This window comes from Chroicocephalus ridibundus, chromosome 2, assembly GCF_963924245.1.
Source record: "Chroicocephalus ridibundus chromosome 2, bChrRid1.1, whole genome shotgun sequence".
NCBI classification, from domain to species: Eukaryota; Metazoa; Chordata; class Aves; order Charadriiformes; family Laridae; genus Chroicocephalus; species Chroicocephalus ridibundus.
In genome coordinates this window covers 103,362,817-103,386,676 of record NC_086285.1, presented here as the reverse complement: position 1 = coordinate 103,386,676, position 23,860 = coordinate 103,362,817, and the positions used below count along the sequence as shown (strand labels likewise).

Sequence of the window (23,860 nt, the reverse complement as noted above, 5' to 3'; positions counted from 1 at the left end):
AGTTGTCTGGCATGAAATGGTCTATGTCCGTATTATTAAACCCTCATATTCTGCAAAACAGGATGGCTGCATCCACGCTGCTAGTTGGGAGTAGCCTCTGTTCTGTGGTTATAACTCCTTAACTGTTCTCAGGAATTCTTTCTGCAAGAGCACTGTTTGGCATGGTCAAAACCATACCAGGGACAGTTCTAAAAATTTAACAGTACAGATGACCAGATTTCAGACTTGAAACATTCTCAGTCTCTGGTTATTATTGTAGCTATAGCTTGTGGAAATGGAAAAATCGGTTTGTTGAGGAAGATGGTAAGGGATTTACTAATACAGGTGACACCATTAAAAAAAGGAAGAGAGTAAATGACTCGGGAAATGTGCTTATAGTTATAGTACCAACACTGCGATGGAATTTATAAAATGACTGCTGAAAGACCTACAGAAAAATTAGTGACGGGGGGTGTCTGTAGTTCTGTGAAATTCTGTACACGTTTCTGAAAAATCATACATCGTATTAATTTCACCAGGCTTGTTCACAATATATAAAATCAAGTGTATATGTAAATCTGGGTGGTTTAGGACAACTATCTATATTCTTCTAACACCTTGGGAAGGAATGAATAAATGGAAAGAAAAGATGTGAATGTGATTTTGATTTCCTGAAAGGTATGGTCTGAAGGGTGTGTATAATGTTATTCTTGAAACTGTTTTGTATTTTGTTGCTGTCACTTGTTCACAACTTTACTATAACTTTACTGTAACTTTACCAAGTGAGCAACCTTTTGGATGAAATTTTCCAGGTGGAATTGCCAGGTTTGTGCCTTGAGTAGTTTGGTGATGGGGGAGGAGGGAAAGTAAATCCATGTATTCGTTTCTGAGAGCATAGTCAGGAAATAATGTGTCGTTCAAGTGATAGTAATTTATTTTAGTAGGAAATGTTTCATTTAAGTGATAGTGATTGATAGCTGAGTGATAATAATTTCCTTTCAAAGCAATGACGTCTGTTAGAACAGTAACTTGAGATTTTTTGTGCAGTGGTCTTTGTTCAGACATTTTATTGTGCTTCTAAAAATCTGCCTTACTTCAGCCAAGAGGTATGATTCTGAAAAAGAAGTGGTTTGCAGGAACTCAGTAGATACTGGTTAAACTCCACCAGCTGAAGGTTGCTAAAGATTTACCCAACGCTCTGGGCACACTCCTGTGGTTAGAAATTACCAGAGCTCATTCTTGGAGTTGCTGATTTGATTGGTCCTGAATCTGAGAATGAGAACAGGGAGATGATTTTTCTTGTGTTCCCACAGTCTCACCTGCTTACTTTTCTTTACTTGTGTGTAAGAGGAAACTCTTCCTGGCTCATGTAAATAACGGATAAAGAATTGAGTGGGGGGAGCTTGTGAAGAAGTACCTCAGGTGGAAGGTGAAAGGGCAGAAATGGTGGCTGACCATGGGATGAGAGAAAAACTGGGATAGAGCAAGGCCTGGGGCTGCCGAACTAATGATGGGGGATAATGGTTTGACTCTTTCCTGTTAAGGGTGTAGTAAGGACACAATAAGGATATGAACCACAATATTCACAAACTGAAAAGTGTATTAGTATAATATTTGCCTGAAGCAATAACTTCTGAATGTGATGAGCTATTTTTTCAGTCACAGCATGTTGTTTACTCTTTGTTATTCCATATTTGTATAATTCATTACATTACCTAGATGCCAGCTGATTCAGCATTTTTTTTTTGCCTTGGAATTGGTCAGTTTGCAGCAGCCCCATACTGTAGTGGCCAGGAGCAGCTTTGTCTTCTCCAGCTTCTCCCATAACGAATGGTTAATTCAGTTACTTTTCATTGTAGCCAGAGTACAGAAGAGTCAGTATTAGCTTGCTCTTGGGTGAGATGATGGTGGAGCAAGGAGCCTCGACTGTTAATTGCCCTGGAGAAGTGTACAGCCTCCAGGGATCAGTGCTTACATCTCTCGGTGTGCATGGGCTGTACCTAGCAGTGGTCGTAGAGCTAGCTGAGGGCAACTAGTGAAGAATAACATGGAATAGGACAGGATTCAGAGGTGTCTAGAGAGCATTGTAATAATAGCTTTTCCATGCAAGCTGTTTCATTCCAACAGAGACAGTCTTGGTAGCTAGGTAATTCCCTTCTTTCTCTAACCAGAAGTTGCACAACTGCACATGGAAGCAACAGGCGTTTGTCATAATCCACCAAGAGGGATTTCTTGGTTGCAGAGAGGTAGTTTTTGGTCCACAGTTGTCTTACGTTAAAATTATGTTAAAAAATATGTCTTCAGGGCAGCACTCCAGTTAACACGAACAGCATCAATGAGTGTGGAGCAGTGAGGTGTACTATCCTTCAGAGTCTTGAGGAAGGCATCCAGGAATGAAGGGATGCAGTTAATAAATACCTGCAAAAGGGTGGCATAAAAGCTACAGCCTTGCCTGAGAGGAGCAAACGGGTGGTCACTGGAAAAAGGTTGTCTGCCTATGGGAAAGGGGAGCCGACCTGCCAGTACAGAATGGGAAGTGGTTAGCAGGGCGCATTAGTGTTACACAAATGGTTTTGTTGCACTTTGAAGGTAAAGATACGCTTTAGATGTGTGTAAGGTAGTCATTAGAGAGAGAGCATGGAGGAGATGGGCATAACTGTTAAGCTGCTTGATTTTTTTTATTATTTTTTTTTAAGAGTATTACTTTGTACAGCTACATAGATTCTTTGCTAAGTCTTGTCCATGCGTGTAGAACCCCCGTCATTTAGGATATATAAAAACCCTATCAAGAAGCTTCAAAAGGCATTGGGTGCTGCAATGAGAAACAGCCATTATTACTTACTGCGTAGTACTTACCAGTGTGAGAGATGATCTTGGGAATTGCTGCATTTTGCAGAACCTGGTCAGTGAGGAGAGGCAGTTACTGTTTGACCCAGCTGAAAATCTTACGCGTATTTAGACAAAGAATAATTATGCTGTATCTAGCCGGATAGTGTTACCATGGTGTCAGGGAAGGGATGAAATAATGTTCCACTTAATTCAGTTATATGTTGGTCAACTGAAGTCTTCATTGGCCAGCAGCTCATTTGCATCGACCATTCCTGTTTTGCAAACAGAAGGGGAGATCATTGCAAGAATAGTTTTCTACGTCTAGAAGAAAATGCATAAAATATTAGCACTCGGGATAAAATGAATCTTCGGGTTAGTTCTGATCTAACATTCTGTTCAAAGCATTGTCAGAGAATCTCATGCTTAGCCAGAGTTTAATTATAGGCAATACAGACTGCAGTGTTTGTGTACTGGCATTCAGTGACCACGTTGAAATACCGAGATGCTTTATTGAGTAGTTGGTTTTTATATTTTGAATGCAAAAATCTGATGCAATCTAAAAGTATCTAGTTTGGACATTTCGTGGGATTTTCAGGTTGTTGATGGTATCAGTGCGAATGATCTGTTCAGTCAACATAATAAAATTTGCATATCAGAAAAAAATCCTTAAATAATTGTAAACATAGTTCTTAAAGTGTTAACTGCACTTCCTCTAGAACAACGCTTTTAGGAAAGCAAGAAGTGGTAGCAATGTTTAGTATAGATTTGTCTTTCTGATTTCAGAATACTGTTAAAAACTTCTGCGTCCCTAGACAGTATAAATCCTGCCAGATTTGATATTTGATTTAGTAATTAATAGAATTATTAGAAACAAGTGACTATGGATAAAACCTTTAAATAAACAATGGGTAATTATACCAGAAAGTATTCATCAGTACTGAAGACTTCAGAACTTCTGTGTATTGACAAAAAAGTATGACAGAAATGTTTATGAGAAGTAATAAATCTGAGTATAAAAATAGTCCCTAAATGCCAGATTCTTTAAAAGATCCACACTCTCAGTGTAATGTTCTTAAAATTTGCAAATTTCTCTCTTTTTTTCTTTTTTCTTTTTTTTTTAAAATACTTTTCTGGTTGTAAGAACTGTAAATATTCCAAAGTTTACTCTATTGATAGATTTAAGAGAAAGTGAGGATAAAAATATGGCAACTCAGAATTTTAAATCTGTCACTAGTTTTAGATTATCAGAACACTAGCAATAGTTTGGTTGAAATGCTTCCATGATAGTTTGCATTTTATACCTTTAACATGCATTTTAGCCACAATAAATGTGTTACAGTACTTTCATGAGCTGTCAGCATCAGCAGCTTAAATGGTTTTCTCTAAAATACTTTTTGTAAAATTAACTTCCAGCCATGTAAACCAAACATCCCTAGAGGTAAAAGGATAATTTTGTAGAATCTGGTCCTGTTTATTTTACAGGCTACTTTTAAGCAAAAATCACTAATTATGTCAAATTGCTTAGAGCAGCAACATTATTTACTTATGATGAAGCCAATATCTCTAACCTCGTTTCATGAATATTGATTTAAACCTTAGGTTCCAGAGATAGTCCAAACAATTAATCTACTAAATCACTGTTTGAAGAAACTATAAAATCAATATATAATGAAATTTGACCTTGAGTACACCTTTTCAGAGGAAGTGGCTACCATAAATCCATCGTCATTGCTTCTCAACTATTTGAGAGTCCAATTTTCCATATGACAGTTTCTGAAGACTTAGAAATTACATCTTAAGAAATCAGTACTCTGTACTTGTGGTTTGTTTTTTTTTTTCTTGCCATGTTCTCCCCAAAGAGTTCTTGTTTTCTAAAGCACATTCCATGGATTGGATGGCCTTTCACTCCAAAACAGGGAATGCAATGTATGTTTATCAAAAAGAGTTATTATTTTCTGTTAGACTCTGTTAGATGAAAGTACTTGTTATGGTACTAAAGGAAGGTGCAGATTTTGGCACGTTGCCCTAAACTTTGTTGGTGATAGGCAACAATTTTTAAAAAACAAAGTGCTGTAAGACATGGCATCATTTTTTCTGTTGCTCTCAGTTTTGATTTCATTTGTTGTGTCTGTGCCAAAGTTAAAGGGTGTTGCGCGAAACACTTTTTACGTTTGGCCTTATGTTGTGGCCCATAAAGGTGACACAAAATGAGGAATTAAGGTATCAGAGTCTTACTGCAGTTTTCATCAGTGTGTATAGATTTGTGTAAGACATGTATTGTAGAACTTACAGGAATGTTGGTGAGCACTACCTACTACAAAATTAATGCTGAGGATATTATGAAAAGCTTTGAGTTCTCTCCATGTCCACTGGGTACTTTCAAGGAGAAATGGAAGGGATCCAAAGCATAAGCATGAAGGCTTCTTTCCGAAGAGTGCTCTCAAAAGAGAATAGGACAAAGAGGAAGAGATTGATTGTCTGAGAGTAACCTTATGCTTTGTATTTCCAATGTGAAATACAAACTATTTGGCTATAGCACAATTATGATTAAATATCACAGAATCATGGAACCATAGAGTGTTTTGGATTAGAAGGGACTTTTGAAGATCATCTAGTCCAAGCGCCCTGCCACGGGTAGAGACATCTTTCACTAGATCAGGTTGCTGAAAGCCCCATCCACCTGACCTTGAACACTTCCAGTGATGGTGCATCCACAGCTTCTCTGGGCAACCTGTTCCAGTGTCTCACCACCCTCATTGTAAAAAATGTCTTTCTTATATCCAATCTAAACGTACCTTCTTTCAGTTCAAAAGTGTTGCCCCTTGTCCTGTTCACTACAGGCCCTAGTAAAAAGTCTCTGTCTTTCTTCTAAGCCCTCTTTATATATTGAAAGACAGCAGTAAGGTCCCCCGGAGCCTTCTGTTCTCCAGGCTGAAGAACCCCAACTCTCTCAGCCTGTCCTCATAGGAGAGGTATTCCACCCCTCTGACGGTTTTTGTGGCTCTCCTCTGGACCTGCTCCAAAAGGTTAGGATTCTATAAGTGTTTTTACTTCATGGACCCTCTTAGTTTTGCTTTTATTTATTAATGATAAATAACGTCAATACCATCTCTTCTCAAGGTTTGCTATCCTTGAGTCTCCCAGGGTGAACATTGCCCAGCAGTACGGCCTACTTTGTGTTGGATGAAAAAGAGAAGTCAACAAGGAAGAATTCTCTGACCACATGAATGTCATTGCTCTGGGTGGATTATGTCGTTGGATTCTTTGAAGTCATCACTAGCATAATAGGAATTTTGAAGCAAAGTAATAAAACTTCTAAATATATAAAGCAGATAAATGTGCTGAGCGTTTCTAGTAGAAATTGTAAAGAACAATAAAGGTTTCCTGAGGAATTCTTGTTGTTGTTCTTAACTGGAAAACAGGATTTTTTTTATTGTTCGGTATGTGGACAAGGTATTACAGTCATTTGAAACTGAAAAGGTAATTTTTCCGCAAGCCCCTTCTGTTTGACCCTCAGAAATTCCTGTTTCAGTACTCTTTCAGGGAGAACTGAGCTAGAAGATCTACTGTTGATACATATTTTTTTGTCCGTTTTATTTTAAAGAACAATGGCAGTAATTTTAATGGCATAATAATTTATGCAGAAGTTGCTAGTTTCGTAGAAAAATCACTTTAATCTGACTTAATTGAACACCAAACCTGTTCTCTTCCATAGCACTAAAAAATCGTAACATGAAAGAACTTTCTTTTCTGAAAATAAGAAGTAACTTCAGATTTCTTGTTGTATTTTAAGAAGCTGAGTAACTTGTGACCTTTATTGCTGTGGCCTTTGAAATCGTGAAAAGAATTAAGGAAAGGTGTAGGCTGTAGATAGAGTTTTTTATTGGTAACAAAGCGTATTAAGAAATTAAGGAATTAAACTTTAGATAAAAATACCTCAGAAATCACGGTAAATATTTTGTCTTGTTATTTAAACAATTAAAAAGAATGTCCTAATATTGTCTAGTATTGTAAATACATTTTTTGGTGGTTTCAGCCCATGTTCCAGGAATCACAGCTGCTGCTTCTATTATTTTACTGTTCTTTTTCATGATGATGTCTCTATGTTATTTATGTCAACTGGTAGTAGCAGGGATTGATTTATTTTAATGGCGAAAAGGTTTATATGTGATGATATGCAGTTCTTCATCAAAACTTGCTCTCTGCTAATGGAATAATTACTCCGGTCTCTGTCTGGTGGAAAATACTGTATGGATAGTTTCCCACTGAAGTTAGTGGAGCCTCATGCAGGTGCCAGATCTGCCCTGATGGTTCTCGTAACTGTGTTTGTAACCATTTAGAAATGGTAAATGTAGATAGTAGTGTTGTGTAATGGATGCAGTTCTCTTTTGTAAATAATATCAGATGCCTTGTTCTATATGACCAGTACAGCTTATTCCCCATTCCATTCCTTTTTCCTCCTTCTGCCCTCCGTTTTACTGACCACCGAGTTAGTATGCCACAGCAGTATCGGGAAGCTGCAGTATCTCTCTGTTGTTAAAAACTAATGCTGAAACCCTGGTTATCTGCAGTTCAGTAAAATACATTGTACGAAATTATTCACAAAATATATTGCTATTTACCTCTCTAATTTTGCAGTGAAAATGCTTATGACTCAGCTTTTTTACTGTCCATTTTTGAAAATTAAAGTGATTATTTACTGAAGGTTTCTTTTTTCTGCATAGCTGTTTGGTAAAAATAGCAATTATATGGAGTATTTTTCCTTTATTTTAGTATCAAAGATGCAGACTCTGGGACAGATTGCACGAAGAGCACATTAACGCAGGACGAACTGTTCAGGTAAGGGTATTAAAATGACTGTGATAGTAATGCAATTAAATTACGTACATGGTACTGGTTACCTCCGGGATGGATCTTCACAGAGACGTATATTTGACAATAGGTTTGTCAAATACATGGTATTGCTTTGCTTTGTTTAAAAGGTATGGATTTCCTAGTTGTGTCCTATGAGGCAAATACAGTCAGAAATGTTTCAGGATTCTTGAACAAACAAAAGTTTGAAGACTCTAGTCTTTTGCAAACTATCCTCTTACATTAATAAATTAGAAGACAGGAATTGCAATAAGGGATGCTGTTAATTAAAATTAATAGTATGGTTTCAGACCAACCACAGAACATCTTGACTACTAGTTTGGTGTGCAAATCTCTTGTTAGATGCATAATATCATCAAAGGAAGAAATACCAGACACATTTGTCAGCATGGCATCATCTCTGTGACTTTGAGCATAGTCACCTGTAACTCAGCACACAGGGAGTCCCACATTTGTTTCTAAAAAAAATGCACGTCTTGATGAAAATGATGCAGAAGCTAATGCCAAACATCAGCCTTCACACGGCTAAAGAGCACACAGTGAAAGAACGTGATAAGTATAGAAAAACACAAAGACCAGATCTGAACTGCAAAGTTTGCTGATGCAGATATAGCAGCTAGTGGTTCTAACATGCTGTATTGGCAAAACTCTGGGGACAGGCGTATCTTTGCCAGCAGGAGAGGCATCTTGCGTTGGTTTCATAGGTGTTGTTCAGAGAAGGGGCATGACTTTGTTACTAGAGCAAACCTTTTGTGACCTATGCTGCATCTAGACAAGCATGCTTTGCCAGCAAGGGGTAGGACAGTCCTAAACCACTGTATTTTATCATTCTAATACTGTAAATTCCCGTGTTTGTTGCAATGTCTTACTGACTGCTGTGGGAAATTAGACCAGACTAAAAATGAAAAAAAAACTCAGAAAGAAGAACTTAATCCTGATTGATTGGACAACAGTATTAGACAGCAGGCAGAGCTGGAGTTATGCATGTTTTTAGAGGAACGGAAGGTATTAATGGGCTTTACTGATCTAGATTATAAGAAGTTATATATGAAATCCACTTGATTTTTCTGTTGTCTGGAGGTTTTAATGTTTATTTTGATTTTTCACCAAGCATTTTTGAAATTTGAATATAGAATAAGTTTATTCTTAGTATCGAAAGAGTCTTCCAAAGGTGGAAGTCCTGCTAAAACAATGGCATTCTAACAGGTGTGATGTAATAAACATGTTTGCTTTTTTCTGTGCTCTAATATGTTTTCATATCTGAGGGGTAGGAAAGACTTCTGTTGCAACTCTTAATTATCAGTATCATTTGTTTAGCAAGACAAAGATCTATCAATAATTAGAGAAAAAGTAATCACATTGAAGATTATGTTTTTAAATACATTAAGTGCTTTAGTAGTAAAACCTCATATTTGTCTCTAGGAACGATTATGTTTGTCTTGAACCTAAAGCCTGCTATTTTCACTTCCAGCCAAAATAGATTTTCTTATATTTCATTTAATGATTTTTGCTTTTAGATCGGGATGCAAGTTATGCATTAAAGTGGTTCACATTCTGATACTCGGAGAGCAGAACAAGTATCTGGGTCCGTGCAAGAAGAGTGGACTAGCTCTTTGTTTTAATTAAATAGTTAGGAGTCTGGAGTACTTGATAATAAATTATATGACATGTAGAATGTGTTTGCTGTAAGCTGTTTAAATGTTTACCAATGGACTTGTGATCTGTTTGTTTGCGAAGAAATCAGATTAATTATTGTGATACCAAATGTTCTCTGCAGCACACACTTTGCTCTCAAAATTAGATGTTGTAAAAATACATTAGGAATCCCTAAGTCAATATTGACCCAAGGCATCCGCCACAGGTTTTAGACAAATATATGCACAGCCACTCTACATTTAATCCATGTGCACATAATTAGCCATTTTTCTGAATTTTCTGTTTACCCAGAATAATTACTTCTGTTGTACTTTTGATGATGGTCAAAATTATAATAGAAGTATAGATGAGCATAAATGTATACCTCTTCTTTCTGGTGACTGGATGCCACATTAAAAACTTCTAAAAAGGAAAGTGAAGAAACCAGGGAAATCTTTGTACAGGGCATGATGTCACCCTTTCAAAAATACCGAGAAAATAGTTCTTGTATGTTTTCATGAATGTACTCTTGTAGATTTTCATTTTTAGGGGCGGTCCATGGACTTCTTCAAATGTTAGGCCTGAATAAATATGAAGTTTTGCTAGGCTTTGTGCACATAGATGCTGACTGTGCCATACAATTAGTTAATTATTGCAAGATTTAAGTTAATGTCAATGAAATGGCAATATTTTGTTGTAACACTTACGGGCTGCCTTGATCGTAGTCATGGTGTGAGGTAGAAAAATGCTGCGGTTACTAGAGAGGATATAAGGCATTGAACAAAAAAAAGAAAAATACTGTTAATGAATGACCCAGCTTTAGTCTATGTTCAGCCCACAAAAGGAGACTCTGTTCTGCGAGACATACCTAGGCAGATGTAGTCTCTCCACTGTGTTGCTCCAACCGGGAAAGTTACTTGAAAAATGGTTTTGGTTGGTTTTTTTTTTTTTTTTTTTTTTTTTTTTTCACTTTTATGATTTTCATTTCAACTGAAAATAGTTTACAAATAAAAGATGGTTTTCAGTCATCTCTCTTGCATAAATTTAAAGCTTAGCTGTATGGCTCCTGTCTTCTGTACCAGCTTTATAATTGTGCAGTCTTCAAATTAAGTATCTTTCTGGAATACTACGCAAATATACTGGGAGAGCATGACAAGTGGGGTAGATGAGCATCTTTATTGCCGCAGGAAATTGTTTGTAGTATCAATGAAGGGTCATATAAAATCGGCTCCCTGTTGCAGCCTGTGGCCATCTGTAGGGTAAACGTATCCTTAAACTCAGAGTTTCTTTGACCTATGCCAAGAAATTTGTAACATATATCCTTTATTACATTGCTTTGAGCAAAGTAAGAAAATAAATGAAGGCAACATTACATTTGTACAGCTAAGCTACTGCAATAATTTCATAAAAATCGTATTTAGGTCTGAGAGGGTTTAAGGTGGTAGGTTTGTTTGGAGGCGCCATTTACTTAATTTAAAACAACAACATGCAGAAGGGAGGGAGAGTTGACAGTGATTAACACACAGAAAACAGGAGATAAAGAAAACAAGGGACTGATTTGTTGGACGTGACAGATCCTGTGTCATCCATGTACTATTTCAGGATAAAGAGTTTGAACTATTGGAAGATGTCTATGACATTACATTTAATGGTAATGCAACCAAGAAGAAGGAAAAGAGAATGATGGTGGCAGAGATTGAGTGTGATAATGGCATGACCACCATGATTCGGTTAGCTGGTAGCGTTAGGGACAGTATAGGCTGCTGGAGACAGAGTAAGAGAAGTGCTGGAGTTTCTGAGCTCTGCGGTGACATCAGTTTTGCCAGGGACACACGGCTGAAGCAGTTACTTAGACTGCAATTTTCAGGTAGCTGTTGCTGGGGGCCTTAGACAGAACTTCAGATTTTTCCATAAGTGGCAGAGATATCACATATTACAGGGAAATGATCCTACAGCTCAAATCCTTTCTGCCTTGTCAAAGGTATTGGTCATAGAATAGTTTGGGTTGGAAGGGACCTTTAAAGGTCACCTAGTCCAGCCCCCCTGCAATGAGCAGGGACATCTTGAACTAGATTAGGTTGCTCAGAGCCCCGTCCAACCTCTCAACCCTTTGACATTTGTCAAAGATGTATCTACGGAGACCTGTTGTTTATCCTGGTGCCCGGAGCGGGGTGGGTGGGGGGCCTCATGTTGGGTCAGCACTGAAGCACTGAGCTGTCCTCACATTCTTTGTTCCTACCTCTTTCCTTGTGGTATTACATGTCCTTAATCAACAGTATGCTGCGGCAGCATTGCCCAAGCTCTCTGCCATGGCACGGTACCGTAGGTCCCTGTGTGCATTTGCTGCAGTTGAATAGGAATTCCATTATTCCCTTCTTTTTTGTCATCTTTTACTTTTTCTCAGTTGTAATGAAATTGATTGCACGCAAGAGACAGGTGTTGCTGGTATCATGTTGGTGGTGGTGTTCAGGAGTGTTATGTAGAATGGGAAACGATGGTGGTGTTTTAAGGCGGCCTACAGTAAGCCTATGGAAACATGGCGGCTATTTTTCATCAAGTTACATTACTTTGAAAATTCAGCAGTCACCATTATTGAAGAAAAATTACATCTCTGAAAAACAAATACTGAAAAAAAATGAAGAATTTTTACTCTTTTGTATGAATAAGGTTTATTGGTTTGCTGAAAATTGCTGTTAAGACTTGTGAGTTTCTTAGGGAGTCTATAATTTTTCTCATGTGCAAGACAGCTGTAGAGGAAGTGCCGTTCATAAACTGCTTAGGAGGAGCAGGATATGGGAAGATACTTTGTGATTTTAAAGATAATTCCAAAAACTGACTACTTACAATAATTCCTTCTCTTAGTTATTTAAAACTGTGTGCTGAGTAATAAGGTAAGTTTAATGGACAGATGCATACAGTCATTTTCAGCAACAGTGATTTTTAAAACAAACAAACAAACAAAAAAACCCCAAAAAGTTTAAATGAAGCCCTCCTTTGGCTCATTTGTCTTCGTTTATATTTTACTTTCTGATATAATTTTATTACTTATTCTTTATTTCTTATTGAATGTGTTTGTAAAGATTTTGAAAATAGTGGAAAATTAGTGCAACTTCATTATGCATGACCTTCTTTCCATTTGGAATGTGTTGATAGAGTCAATAGATTTTATTTTTTTTTCATAGTACTTGTGAAAACCATTCCACTTCTCATTTACTTTTCTGAAAAAAATCCATTATAGTTATTCACCTAATATAGTGAATCCACCATCTCCCAGATCTACCTCCAAATTTGTGGACACTTTAGGAAAATTGGGCTCAGATTTTTGTGTTCCTATCTCAGTTCTGCATCTATTCAAGAAGAACAGTGAACCTTACCCCAATAAAGTTCTTTGAGACCTAGGGATGAAAGCGCTATATAATAGCTATGTAACATTGGCTTCACTATCTAGCAAAAATATGAGAACAGCATAAAGCTGGGAGAGACTATGGGATTCTGGTGGAGAGAACAGAATTAGAATTCATAATAATATTGACAAAAGACCTGAAAACCCAGTGTGTTTTTGGATGAGGGCAAGGACGATTGTTGGCTGTATCGATCCAGCATGGGGAAGCTGTTCGGGTAGCGCTTCTGCAGAAGAGGACTTGAGGGACACAGAGTAAAAGTGAACCAGTTGTGTGGTAGTAATACTAAAAAGCAAAATAACGTAGTGGGATGTATAAATGGGAGAGTCTCTCGTACAGTCTCTTTGGTCAGCCGTGGTAGGATCCCAGGTAGAATAGTTAGTCCAGTTTGGGCACCACACTTTTAAGGAAGGGATGGGCTGTTCAGGGGGAGTGATGAAAATGGACAGAAATTGGGGAAATGAGACTTACTTGGAAAGACTGACAAATTAGTTATTTTACCCAAAGAACGCCTAACAATGGGGTACTGCCTGTTTGCAAACGTGGAAAAGATGGTTGCAGAGGGGGCAGGGCTTGCTGCTTTGAACGGAGAGGATTGAGAAGTACCTGGTTTGAACAGAGGCAAGAGGGGTTTCTGTTAGGCGTGAGTAAAATGCTGTGGCAATTAGGATAATGAATTCTTGTAGTGTAATATCAAGGAGGTTGTAGCTCTTCATAAAGAAGTCCTTTTAAGACCAGATTAGATAAACAACTGTCAGAAATAAAATAGGGACAGCAGACCATGCTTTGAAGGGATGACTTCCCAAGGTTTTCGCCAGCTTTATTTTCCTGTGTTTTTTGTGAGAAGGCCATTTGAAACAAAGGCTGTTATTTGGTTTTGGAAGCTGACAAACCAAAATTGCAAATATTATAAAGAAAAATTCTGTGTCTTTTGGGCTGAATTCGGTGAGTTCGAAACTCAGAAGTTCCCATAAATGCAAACAGGATTTTGTATGAGCTTCCTTGCTGAGTAAGCTTGGTTTTAAAAGTGGAAACAGTTGGGAAGAGGGTGATATACTTTTATGCTCTACCCAGAAATTAAACTCTGTCCCATTAAAATGATTATGAAAAGAAGTCACAGTAATTTGCATATCCATAACATTTATCATGTTACACCCTGGTGAGCTCCTAAGACATGTCTTTTTGCAGTGGGGCTTAGCTTTCGTGCTAGGCTGAATCTTTTTAGCGTCTGTTTTAATTGACAATAAATGGAACAGGAGTCCTCTCCAAAACTACAAAGGAAGAAGTACGAAAATTAAATTTCACCAAATAGGCAAATATCATCATTCGTTTCCTCCGTCGTCTTTCTCACAAATATTTCTCTTTGATCAGCGAGGTAATAATGAACAGTGGAAGTGAGGATCTAATTTAGCCGTTCCTTGGGGTGGGCGGTTCGTTTCTCTTGAAGCTGCTGTTCAGGATTTTTGAAGACTCCAGCAGTGAGTTGGTGGTTGTGTTGGTCACTGCCCAGTGACTGTGTTCATTATACCCGTGTATTGGCTGTACTGGTAATTTGTTTTAATTCAATTTCAACTGGGAAATTTTCCTCTTCTTTTTTTTCTTTTGTTTTTTTAATGAAGCCGCTTTGGAAGCGTTATTAGCTCATCCCACACTCACTATTGTCACTGTTTCACAACATGTTTGTTTGGCATATCATTTTTTGTCTCCATTATGGCCAAAGACAGGATAATAATAATTTTGTTTCCTGAAACAAAACAGCAGGATCGACTTCACACAACAGCAGGATCGACTTCACACAGTCCCCTGCATATAATTCTCACAAAACAGCTAATTCAGTGTTGTGCCTAGATAGTCCTGTTTTGCCTTCTAAATGAAATGCCAAGATTTTATAAACCCAGAATTTTGGCACATGGTAGACTATGACAGTGATGCCATTCTCCCTTTTTCAGTACTTACGGGCAGGCCACGGGAGGAAGATAACAGTGAGAGCAAGGCAGATTAAGATGAGAAATGTATGAGGAAAATTATTGTGGTACCATGTTTCTAATTCAACTCAGTATCAATTACAGAGTTATTTTTTGTATCTCCCTTTTTTTAAGTGTTAATCAGTGTTTTTACCTGGGGTTAGCCTTAAATCATGCAGCCTGAATTGTCAAGTAGTACTCTTAATTTAAGCATACAATAGAATATACCCTTAGTAATTTGACAAATGATTTTTACAAATCAATAGTTCTTTCCTTGGTTGCCTAACATGGCTCGTGCAGTGTTGCTTCAGTTCGCTGTTGAATTAATTTCCTTCTTCTCTAGTTATATTTCTACTATTTCTTTCAAACACGTTAAAAAAATAAAAAATTCTACTGGTGTATGTAAATAAAATAAGTTCCATCTAGTTCCTGCTTTTCCAGGTAAGCAATATTACCTTTCTAAGGTGTTACCTCTATCTGGTTTCTATTACTGAAGAAAACCTTTCTTTTTCTAACCACTCACTGGTGTTAATCCGTTCTCTTGTTCTGCTGTGAGAATAATATTCACAACAATTGGCAAATAGTATGAAAAATAACATAGTTTATTATATCATCTTATAATGTAAGGCAATGAATATTTTTATTACAGCCTTATTTTTTTATAATTCGATAAGAACTCTGTCCTAAAACAATCAGTGGTATAACTTGAACTTTAAATTCCTTCTTTTCATTTGTAGAAAAAGAAAAGTTGTGTGCATTTTTAGATTTTAAAAGCCTAGGCAATTAAAAAAAAAAACTCTATTTTTGCTGTAGGTAGAAATTTATCTCACAGGAGATGCCTGCACACAGACTCTTCTTGCTAGTTGTGAATAGTTTGTGTCTTCTCAAAACTCCTGTAACTAAAGAAATATTTCTGTATTTTATTATATTTTATATTCCAATCAAACAAATATATTTGTCCTTCTTCTGAAAAAAAGAATATAAATATTGGGGGAAAAAAAAAAAAAGTAATCCTTTGTCCCTGAAGTTGTCTTTACAAAATGAAAATGATAGTTTTGGGGTAGATGGGGGTAGCGAATGATAGTATCCTGAAGTGCTATAATCACCGCAGTCACTTATTATAAAAAAAAAAAACAACCAACCAAAAAACCCCCAAAATTTTGAGAAGCAATCACTTATTTTATTTGGATATTATTTTAACTTGTTGCAACTTCTGTAAATATTTTGGCAAAGGCCTAAATTGATCACAGACACTGAAATAACTTCAGTAATTACATCGTGAATTAATTAGTTAAATACTTTAATTGAAACCCAAAATAAAACAAACTGACTTCTTTACTTGGAGAAGTGGATGAAGTATAAAATTGACAGCAGGAACATCAAAATATTGATGGGGATGGCTTCAAAAATATTTCTCTCTTGTTTTGCGGTTGGCTGATACTACGGATAAATTAGTTCAGCAGAGAAGATAATAGGTACCATCCCTTCCTTGACCTTTGGTTCTTACTGTCCTGGGGCAGGTGGCTTAGTTTCCGCTATGGAAAGTTGGCCACGTCCAAAAAGACTCTGCAGTATGTGCCGGTGACGCCTCCCTGCACTGTTTAGGGACTGCTGTGTTGGGAGGTGCCGCCCCTGTTTGTTTATTTTTTTAATAGATAGAGAAGTGAGCGAACTCACAAGCCCAAGCAAATATTGAAAATGCAACAGATTTAGCAAGCTGGGTGTGATGTGGTGGCAGCTCCGAGTAAGAAGTGCTTGGAAGTGCCTTCTTCAATGGACAGCTTGGAGCTCTGGTTGAGGTGGATAAATCACTGTCTCTCTCAGCATCACTGTCGGCTACAGGACTGTCACCTGCCTTAGGAAGAGTAGGAGGTGGGTCCTGTACTCAGAAGGGATCATCTCCAGGTTGAGCTACCTTAAGTGAGGACAAGCCCCTTCTCTGCAGAAGGCTGTATTTTTTTATGGGTTGCCTCTTCTGCAGGAGCCATACAAAAAGACCAGGGAATAGCACTGGGTCACGAAATAATGGGGTCTGGGAGATGCAGGATGGGTTCAAAGGAAGGATTCGCCCCGTTATGGGGGGCACGGGCTTTTACAACAATTGCGGGCGTCTTTAGCAGGTGAACCAGCTGCAGTCAAACAATGCAGTCCAGGAATGAAAACGGATGTAGAGGAGAGGTGACCTGGAACACTGGGAATTGCTTGAAAGTTGGGACTTGTGAGGGTTTGTGTTTTTTTGACATAGTTTATTAAAACTTAGAAATGGCACTTACGATTATTTAAAGTTAATCAAGATGATTGTTAATTCCCAAACACAAAAGCTCTTTCTAGTGAGCTACAAAATAACTTTTATAAACTGTTACAGCAACTCCGAGCCAATATGAGAGAGATGGAGAAACTCTGTTTGCGAGTCCGGCAGGAAGACATCCCAGTTCTGCAGAGAATGATAAATCCAGTTAAAGAGGAAGCTTCATTTGCCATAAAAGACTTCCTGCAGCTCCATTCTCAATCTGCAGAAGAACTTAAAAAGCAACTGGAAGCACAGGACGATGCCTCTTTGACCAGATCTGCAACTGTAGGAGGAGGTAAGTAGAATTTCATTTCCGTATCTCTGATACATATATTGTTGTATCCAGTCCGTGTTTTCTGACCAGAGTAACAAGTAAACAAATGAGATTTCAGTTGAAGAATAATTATTAATCAAGAAGTGCATTTTCTTTGCCTTCACCACACTTTTCTTATGACCCATGACTGTGTTTTGGTAAATGGAGAATGCTCTAATAATGTATCTTAAGAAATAAGAAAGTTGTGGCCTTCCATGAAAAAGATCCCATCGCCTTGAATCTTAAAATAGAAGACTGTTCACACGAAGAACACTTACATTCTTTTTTCACAGTGGCTTGACTTTTTTCCCCCGCCCCTGTAAATCATTTGGTTGTGTGCGAGTGATCATTTAGGCCATTTTCATTGAATTAGTGCTTGCAACATCAAGAAGCAAACAATTTTTATATGACAGACAGTATAATATGCCACTGCCCGAAATACCTGGAAAAGAGGAGCAAGTTTCTGTTTAAAGGAGAACATCTCTTCCTTGTAGCATTTTATCTCGGTAACCGACAAGAAAGCAGAAAACAGTATAAATCCATCTAAATAAGACTTTGACAACACACTTTAACATGCTACAAGTCAGATATGTTTGCTGGTTTTCCCTCCTTTCTCTACAAAATGTCTTTCATTCCTTGTTCTACCATTCTGTCTTCAGGGGAAGCCCTTATTATGCCCCACTACCAGCTCGTGTTCTCTGCTAATGATCTGTGAGACAGTTAGTTACATCAGGATTAAATGCTTCCACATAATAGTAATTAGTTTGATTGCTGCGGTAGCAGTATTGTTTAAAATTGTTTGGAAATTTCATGTGTCTTTAAAATTGAAAGAGTATTCTCAGTCAATGGCATTGTAAAAGAACTTGCTATCAAATGTGATTTCCTAACCCTTCTTGTTGCTATATAGAGAACTACAAGAACTCTTTCAAGTGTGATTAACAAGCGAGTGAGTCTAATGGTCAAACAGGGAGAAAACAAAAGTGCATTTGGAAGATGGGGCTTGTTTTTGAGAATGTCATGTGCAGTAGTATCAGAAAGCCTTGTAAATGTCAAGATATATCAAATATAGAACCGTAGAATGGTTTGGGTTGGAAAGGACCTTTGAAGACCACCTAGTCCCACCCCCCTGCCCTGGGCTGGGACACCTCCCACTAGACCAGGCTGCTCAAAGCCCCATCCAGCCTGGCCTTGAACACTTCCAGGGATGGGGCATCCACAATTTCTGTGGGCAACCTGTGCCAGTGCCTCACCACCCTTATCATAAAAAATGTCTACCTTCTTACCACGTCAATAAAAAAGGCTGAATTGGCTTCTGACATGACTCTTGACTTTTTCAACATCTTCAGCATCTTTCCTAATATCTTTGTCGGTTTCAAAGTCTGGCTATTTGCCGCATTCGCCTTTCCCTCCAAAAAAAAGAAGATAGTAACTGAATCTGTTCTCTTGCAGTCCTCTGGGACCCCTTACTCAAGTACTCAGAAATTTGCTTGATCTTACAGAGGCGGTTTCCTAAATGCTCAAGAGTGAATTTCATCAGACCCTCAGGATTTGAATAGATCTAGCTCATCTAAATATTTTTAACCTGTTCTATTTATGTTTTAGCCTATCCTTTTTTTTTTCTTTCTTGTTTAAAGAAATTGCATCAATTACTTGATTACAGCTAGCTGTTTGTATAAAGTCTGAGTTTGTCTTTCTCTGGGTTATCTATTCTTTTCTTTCTTTACCTGGCAATGCACTTACACTTCCTTTGTCTTCCTCTAACTTGAAAAACATTCTTAGAAACTTTCTTGCTACCATTTCTGCCCCTTGGTAGTTGCAATTTATTTGTGTCCTAGTCTCTATGACATTAACTTTCCGTGCTTATATTATTCCTTGTACTCATCTTAATAGCGTGACAAATTCTTGATATCCAGGGCATTGAAGAGCTGTTGCTGAATTCGTACAGATTTTCCTCTGCAGCAGGACAATTTGTTGTCATCTTCAGTGTAGCCTATTTTATTAGCGTCTGCCAGCTCTTCTGCAGTCCTTTATCCTTTAGGAACTTTTCCCCCATAGTTTCTATTAATCAGTTTGCCAAATGTATTAATATCTCTTCTGGGGGGAGCTCATTGTCTTTAGTCTTTTACTCTTGAGTTTTAGAATAGTGAACTCTGGTATTCAGCGATCCCCTTCATCCATATTAGCCATTACTTTCAGGCTCTTTGTGAACTCTTCTCTGTTATGATCAGAATGAAATTTAAAATATCTCTTCTTTTGGTAACTTTCTGCAGTTGTCCTTAATACATTCTGGTATTTCATTGGAAAGACCTTGTCTTGGCTTATTGCTTTTCTAACAGTTACATAGGTGGTAAATTGGAACTAGAGTTTAATTTCAAAGAACAGGACTGCTTTTTTTTTTTTTAATCTGAAATATCTTTAAAGTATGGAGGACATTGAGCATAACTGCACTTCAGAAAGACACGAAATTGATCAGAAAGATTGGGATGAGAAGAACAGAAAAATATTACCGGAATGACACGTTCCTGCCAGTCTGCTGAAGAATACAGGAACTAATTCACCCCATTTAAAGTGAAACATACAGACGGGCAGACAACTAAATACAATTAAACAGATTTTATTTTTTTTTTAAGTTTGCCTGACAGTGAAAGCAGCTCTGTTGAATTGCTAACACAGATACAATATATTGCCTATTCTTTTGTGCTTAGAGGCTGCAGTCCTGAAAGCAAATCTTGGCTGCTGATCTTAATCAAAGGAGCTCCAGTCCGCCCAGTCTTTGTAGCATGTTGCTTCCCATCTGGTAGAGAAGGAAGGAGTTTACAAATTCAAATCGCCCATTTAGAAGGCACAGTCAGTGAAATGATGTGGTCCCTTCCCCCCTTCACCATCCTCGGCTCAGGTCCAATAGAAATGGAATTTAATTGCATTTTGAACAAATATTAACAAAAGGTGAGACTCCGCTCTTAAAATTCCTAAGATCTTTTAAGCAACATATTGAATCTTCTGGAGCATTAGATTTTTATCGTGAGTGTAATGAGGTGTGAAGCTGCTCTATAAAATCTGCAGAGGTGTTTTGTATTACTGCATTTCTGTGGAGATGCTGTAAGTGAAGTGGTGGAGCCACTTCCATTCTCAGTTCTATTAAAATTGGTTAAACTTGATAAAACATGAACTAGTGAATATAAATTTCTTACTCGTACTTTCAGCCCAAATGTCACTTCACCTTCTCTTACCTTTCCTATTCTTTAGTTTTTCGAAGTGAGTAAAGAATTTTCTTGAGGAATTTTTTTCCGACTAATTTTTAGTCATTAGAAAATGAAAACAGTGTAAACCTACTTATAATTTTAAGTTCTCTCGAATGTGTGTCATGCAGAACTACAGTATCACTTGTGTGTGTTGAAGGATGTGTTTTACTACTATAGGTCAGCAGAGATTATTAAGGACAGACCAGAACAGGGAGCATAATTTATGAGGAGGCAGTTTTGTTTAGTGAGCTTTTTTTTTTCTGCTTTTGAATTACGAAGATTTTAATTACAACAAACTTAACATGCATGTGGCTGATTAAGGAAGAGTATGCTTTTCTTGGCAGAAGAAACCTGATTTTGAAATAATATTGTGAAGGATTGAAATGGAATAAAATATTTAAAACCAATGTTAAATGTCAGAGTATGTAGCAGAATTGGTTTATCCATAAATGGATGCATTTGGATATATGACTAATTATATTGGAAAGGGAAAAGGAATTTTTCAGAACCGAGTGTATAACGTTAATTAATCTGATGCTATAGATCAAAAATATGTTCTGGAAGAACAGGTGATGGTTGTAGAAGGTGAAGTGCCTTCCATGTCTGGACTCTTAAAGGAAGAGGGGTAGAAGTAATTTGAAAAACAAGCCCAAAATAAAACCACAAATCGCTTACTCCATCCTTGTTACTCCGCTTACTTAGTAATTACAGCTGAATATCGGCTTCATTGATGTTAGGCTTATATTGATCTGAAAGTAGGAAGATTAGGTCCTTAATGTATTTTGAGATACTGGGATAAAAATGTTGAGAAATGGACAAATGTTATGAAAATGTATCATTTTTATTTTATCTTAAATTAATTCCATGAGTTAGCATGCACTATTATTGACTTTTTATTGAATATGATTATTTTTGTTTTCCATTGTTTGTATCTGTTGTAGTAACAGTTACATAATATTATTATAGTACCTTGGTACATTAATTGTTTCTAAAGAATTTTTTAATGCAGTATTTACACTTTGATATTATTAGACATATCTAACCAGTCTTCCCCGTATTAAGCTTTCTCTTGATGCGACCCTCCCGTGGAAGCAAACAGCAGTGTCCTACTAAAGCAGCTATATTCCTTCAGAAACTGAAGTTGTCTCAATTAACATGATCTTTGCACTGTGTTTACATACATGGGTTCTCCAGTCTGCCTTCCATACTCTCAAGCTATTCCTTAATCCTTGCTATGACAAGCCAAACTTGTTTGCTGTTATTTTTTATTACCACATAATTACCTGTCCATAATTACGCCCGTGTCCATTGTATCCGTGGTGGCTCAAGACTGGGCTCTTTGCCTGAAGGAGGCACGCGTGTGTCTGTCTGTTGTATCTGCTCTCCCCCGTGCCACCTAAACTGTCCCTAATTCCCTATTTTTCCCACCGTACTTTGTCCTAATGCCTTCTGCATTCACTCCAGGTGATTTGGGAAGGGAGATACTGGAGAATATCTCCTTCGTGCTGCTGAGCTGCAAATGTTTGTCCTCCTCACAGTACCCTTACCCAACTGGATCCACCACTGGGTGCTGTGTAGCACATTACTGCGTTTTTTACTGTCTTTACTTGGAAAGCTTTTCCCCCCAGCTTCTTTTTGTCCCAGATGGATGGAAATCAAACCAGTGGCACAAATAATCAATCATAAAATGAATTAACTGTCTGTTCAGTTTTGGAAGCGCAGTTTTTGTGTGTCGTTATGTAAATGAAAAGATTTTTGTCCCAAGCTCAGTTTTCTTAGCTCGGTTGATACAAAATTAATTAACTGACCTTGAATTCAGGAGTATAATTGAACATCGTTCTTAGAACTGATTGTGAATGGGTGCTGATAGAAACTAATCCATTTATTTGTCAATAACTTCCTCTAAAGAAACAGCACTGTGAGTAAGACTTTTCCCTATACAATCACTTTCAGGGCTGTTGCTTGGCTTGAGTTAGGTTAAATATCAGTTTATCCTCGAGAACATGAAACTTTGCACATCACCTGCATTCTGATCCTGTGCATTTATTTATAAGCATCATGTTTCTCATTCAGAAACTTTATCTAACACGGAAGTGAAGGACGGCTCCCAAAGTTTAATCCAGATCTACTCCCGCCTTCCCGAAATACCTCAGGAAGAAAATGCAGCTGAGTCCTGGGAAACTTTAGAAGAGGTATGTCGAAACTCCCTTACTGCCACGCTGATGCTCTTGTTTTTAGCAACTAATACAAAATAACATTTGGTTTTTTTATTTGTAGGACTTGATTCAGCTTAGCCAGTTGGTGACCGATTTTTCTCTCTTAGTCAGCGTAAGTATTAATTCTGCATTCTGTCCTCCACAGAGTCTTGTACAAAAAGAGGGCGGATAGGTAACTCCTAGTTGAGGGGGGAAAAAAGATAAGCGATATTTCTGCTCATAATCTGAACTCAGACTGCGCTACTATCACTTGATGAAAGTGGCAGAATAGCAGAACAACATTAACTGAACTTATTTGGTCCAATATTCAAGACTGCAAAATCCTAGTCACTGTTAGAGCTTCAGGAAAATGCCGGTGGAGGCAGAGCGGGGCTGAGATGCCTGCACCAAGGTGCTGCCTTTCCTACTTGGGACCTATGGGAAATACTTGGGACCTATGGGAAATACACCTGTAGTTTCAAAGATGGGTCCACTAGATGCTTCCTAAAGTTGTAGGTGATGCGTATCGTGTTTACATCAAGTTGTCTAGCAGTAAAGTGAAAGGTTTTCTTTTGATTGTCCAAGTGCCAACAGAAGAAGAAAGTTCAAAAGCGTTAGTTTAACTACTCAGCTGCCCCGTCTGGTTAGAAAATTAACAGCTCTCCCTTCCCTACATCAGCAACTCGTTGCTACAAGTATCTTTGTGGCTCTCCTGTTGATTCAGGCTCCGTCAAGGTAATTTTTTAAGGAGGCAAGAGTTTTCTATTTCAGCACTAGTGCCAGTAATTCCTCCCAAATTCTTGTCACCAGAGGAACTACTGATGTTCTAGCCAGTGCTCTTGTCCACAAGCTGAGCCTTAGTAGAAGCTCTATAGTGTTGACCACAGACTTCTACCCAGGTCCCATTCATTTTTACAATTTCTAATCACAGTAGCCCTCTCTGCATGGGGTGGGTGTTTCTCAGGTACTTTTTTTTTTTTTGCTTAATCAGGAGTACTAGAAAAATCTGAAGTTCCCCTCGCCTTTATCCTGCCCTTTCTTTGCTCACAGAGGTAGCCGCCAAAAGGCTGTGCATCTTCAGCCACACTCAGTTCCCAATGTTTAGTCCTTCCTGTGCCGCAGGGAATTTAAACCCACAAC

At 37.8% G+C, this 23,860-nt stretch overlaps 1 protein-coding gene across 7 annotated transcripts in view; it reads left to right on the top strand.

Annotated features, from left to right (window-relative positions):
* Nucleotides 1-23,860, top strand: part of STX17 (syntaxin 17) — a 36,684-nt gene that overhangs the window by 8,042 nt on the left and 4,782 nt on the right. For all 7 annotated transcript variants that reach the window (XM_063326372.1, XM_063326366.1, XM_063326370.1 and 4 more), the window contains 4 exons: nt 7,582-7,647; nt 17,046-17,265; nt 22,599-22,717; nt 22,803-22,853. In XM_063326372.1, coding sequence (XP_063182442.1) covers nt 7,582-7,647; nt 17,046-17,265; nt 22,599-22,717; nt 22,803-22,853 — 456 coding nt within the window. The remainder of the gene's footprint in view (nt 1-7,581; nt 7,648-17,045; nt 17,266-22,598; nt 22,718-22,802; nt 22,854-23,860) is intronic.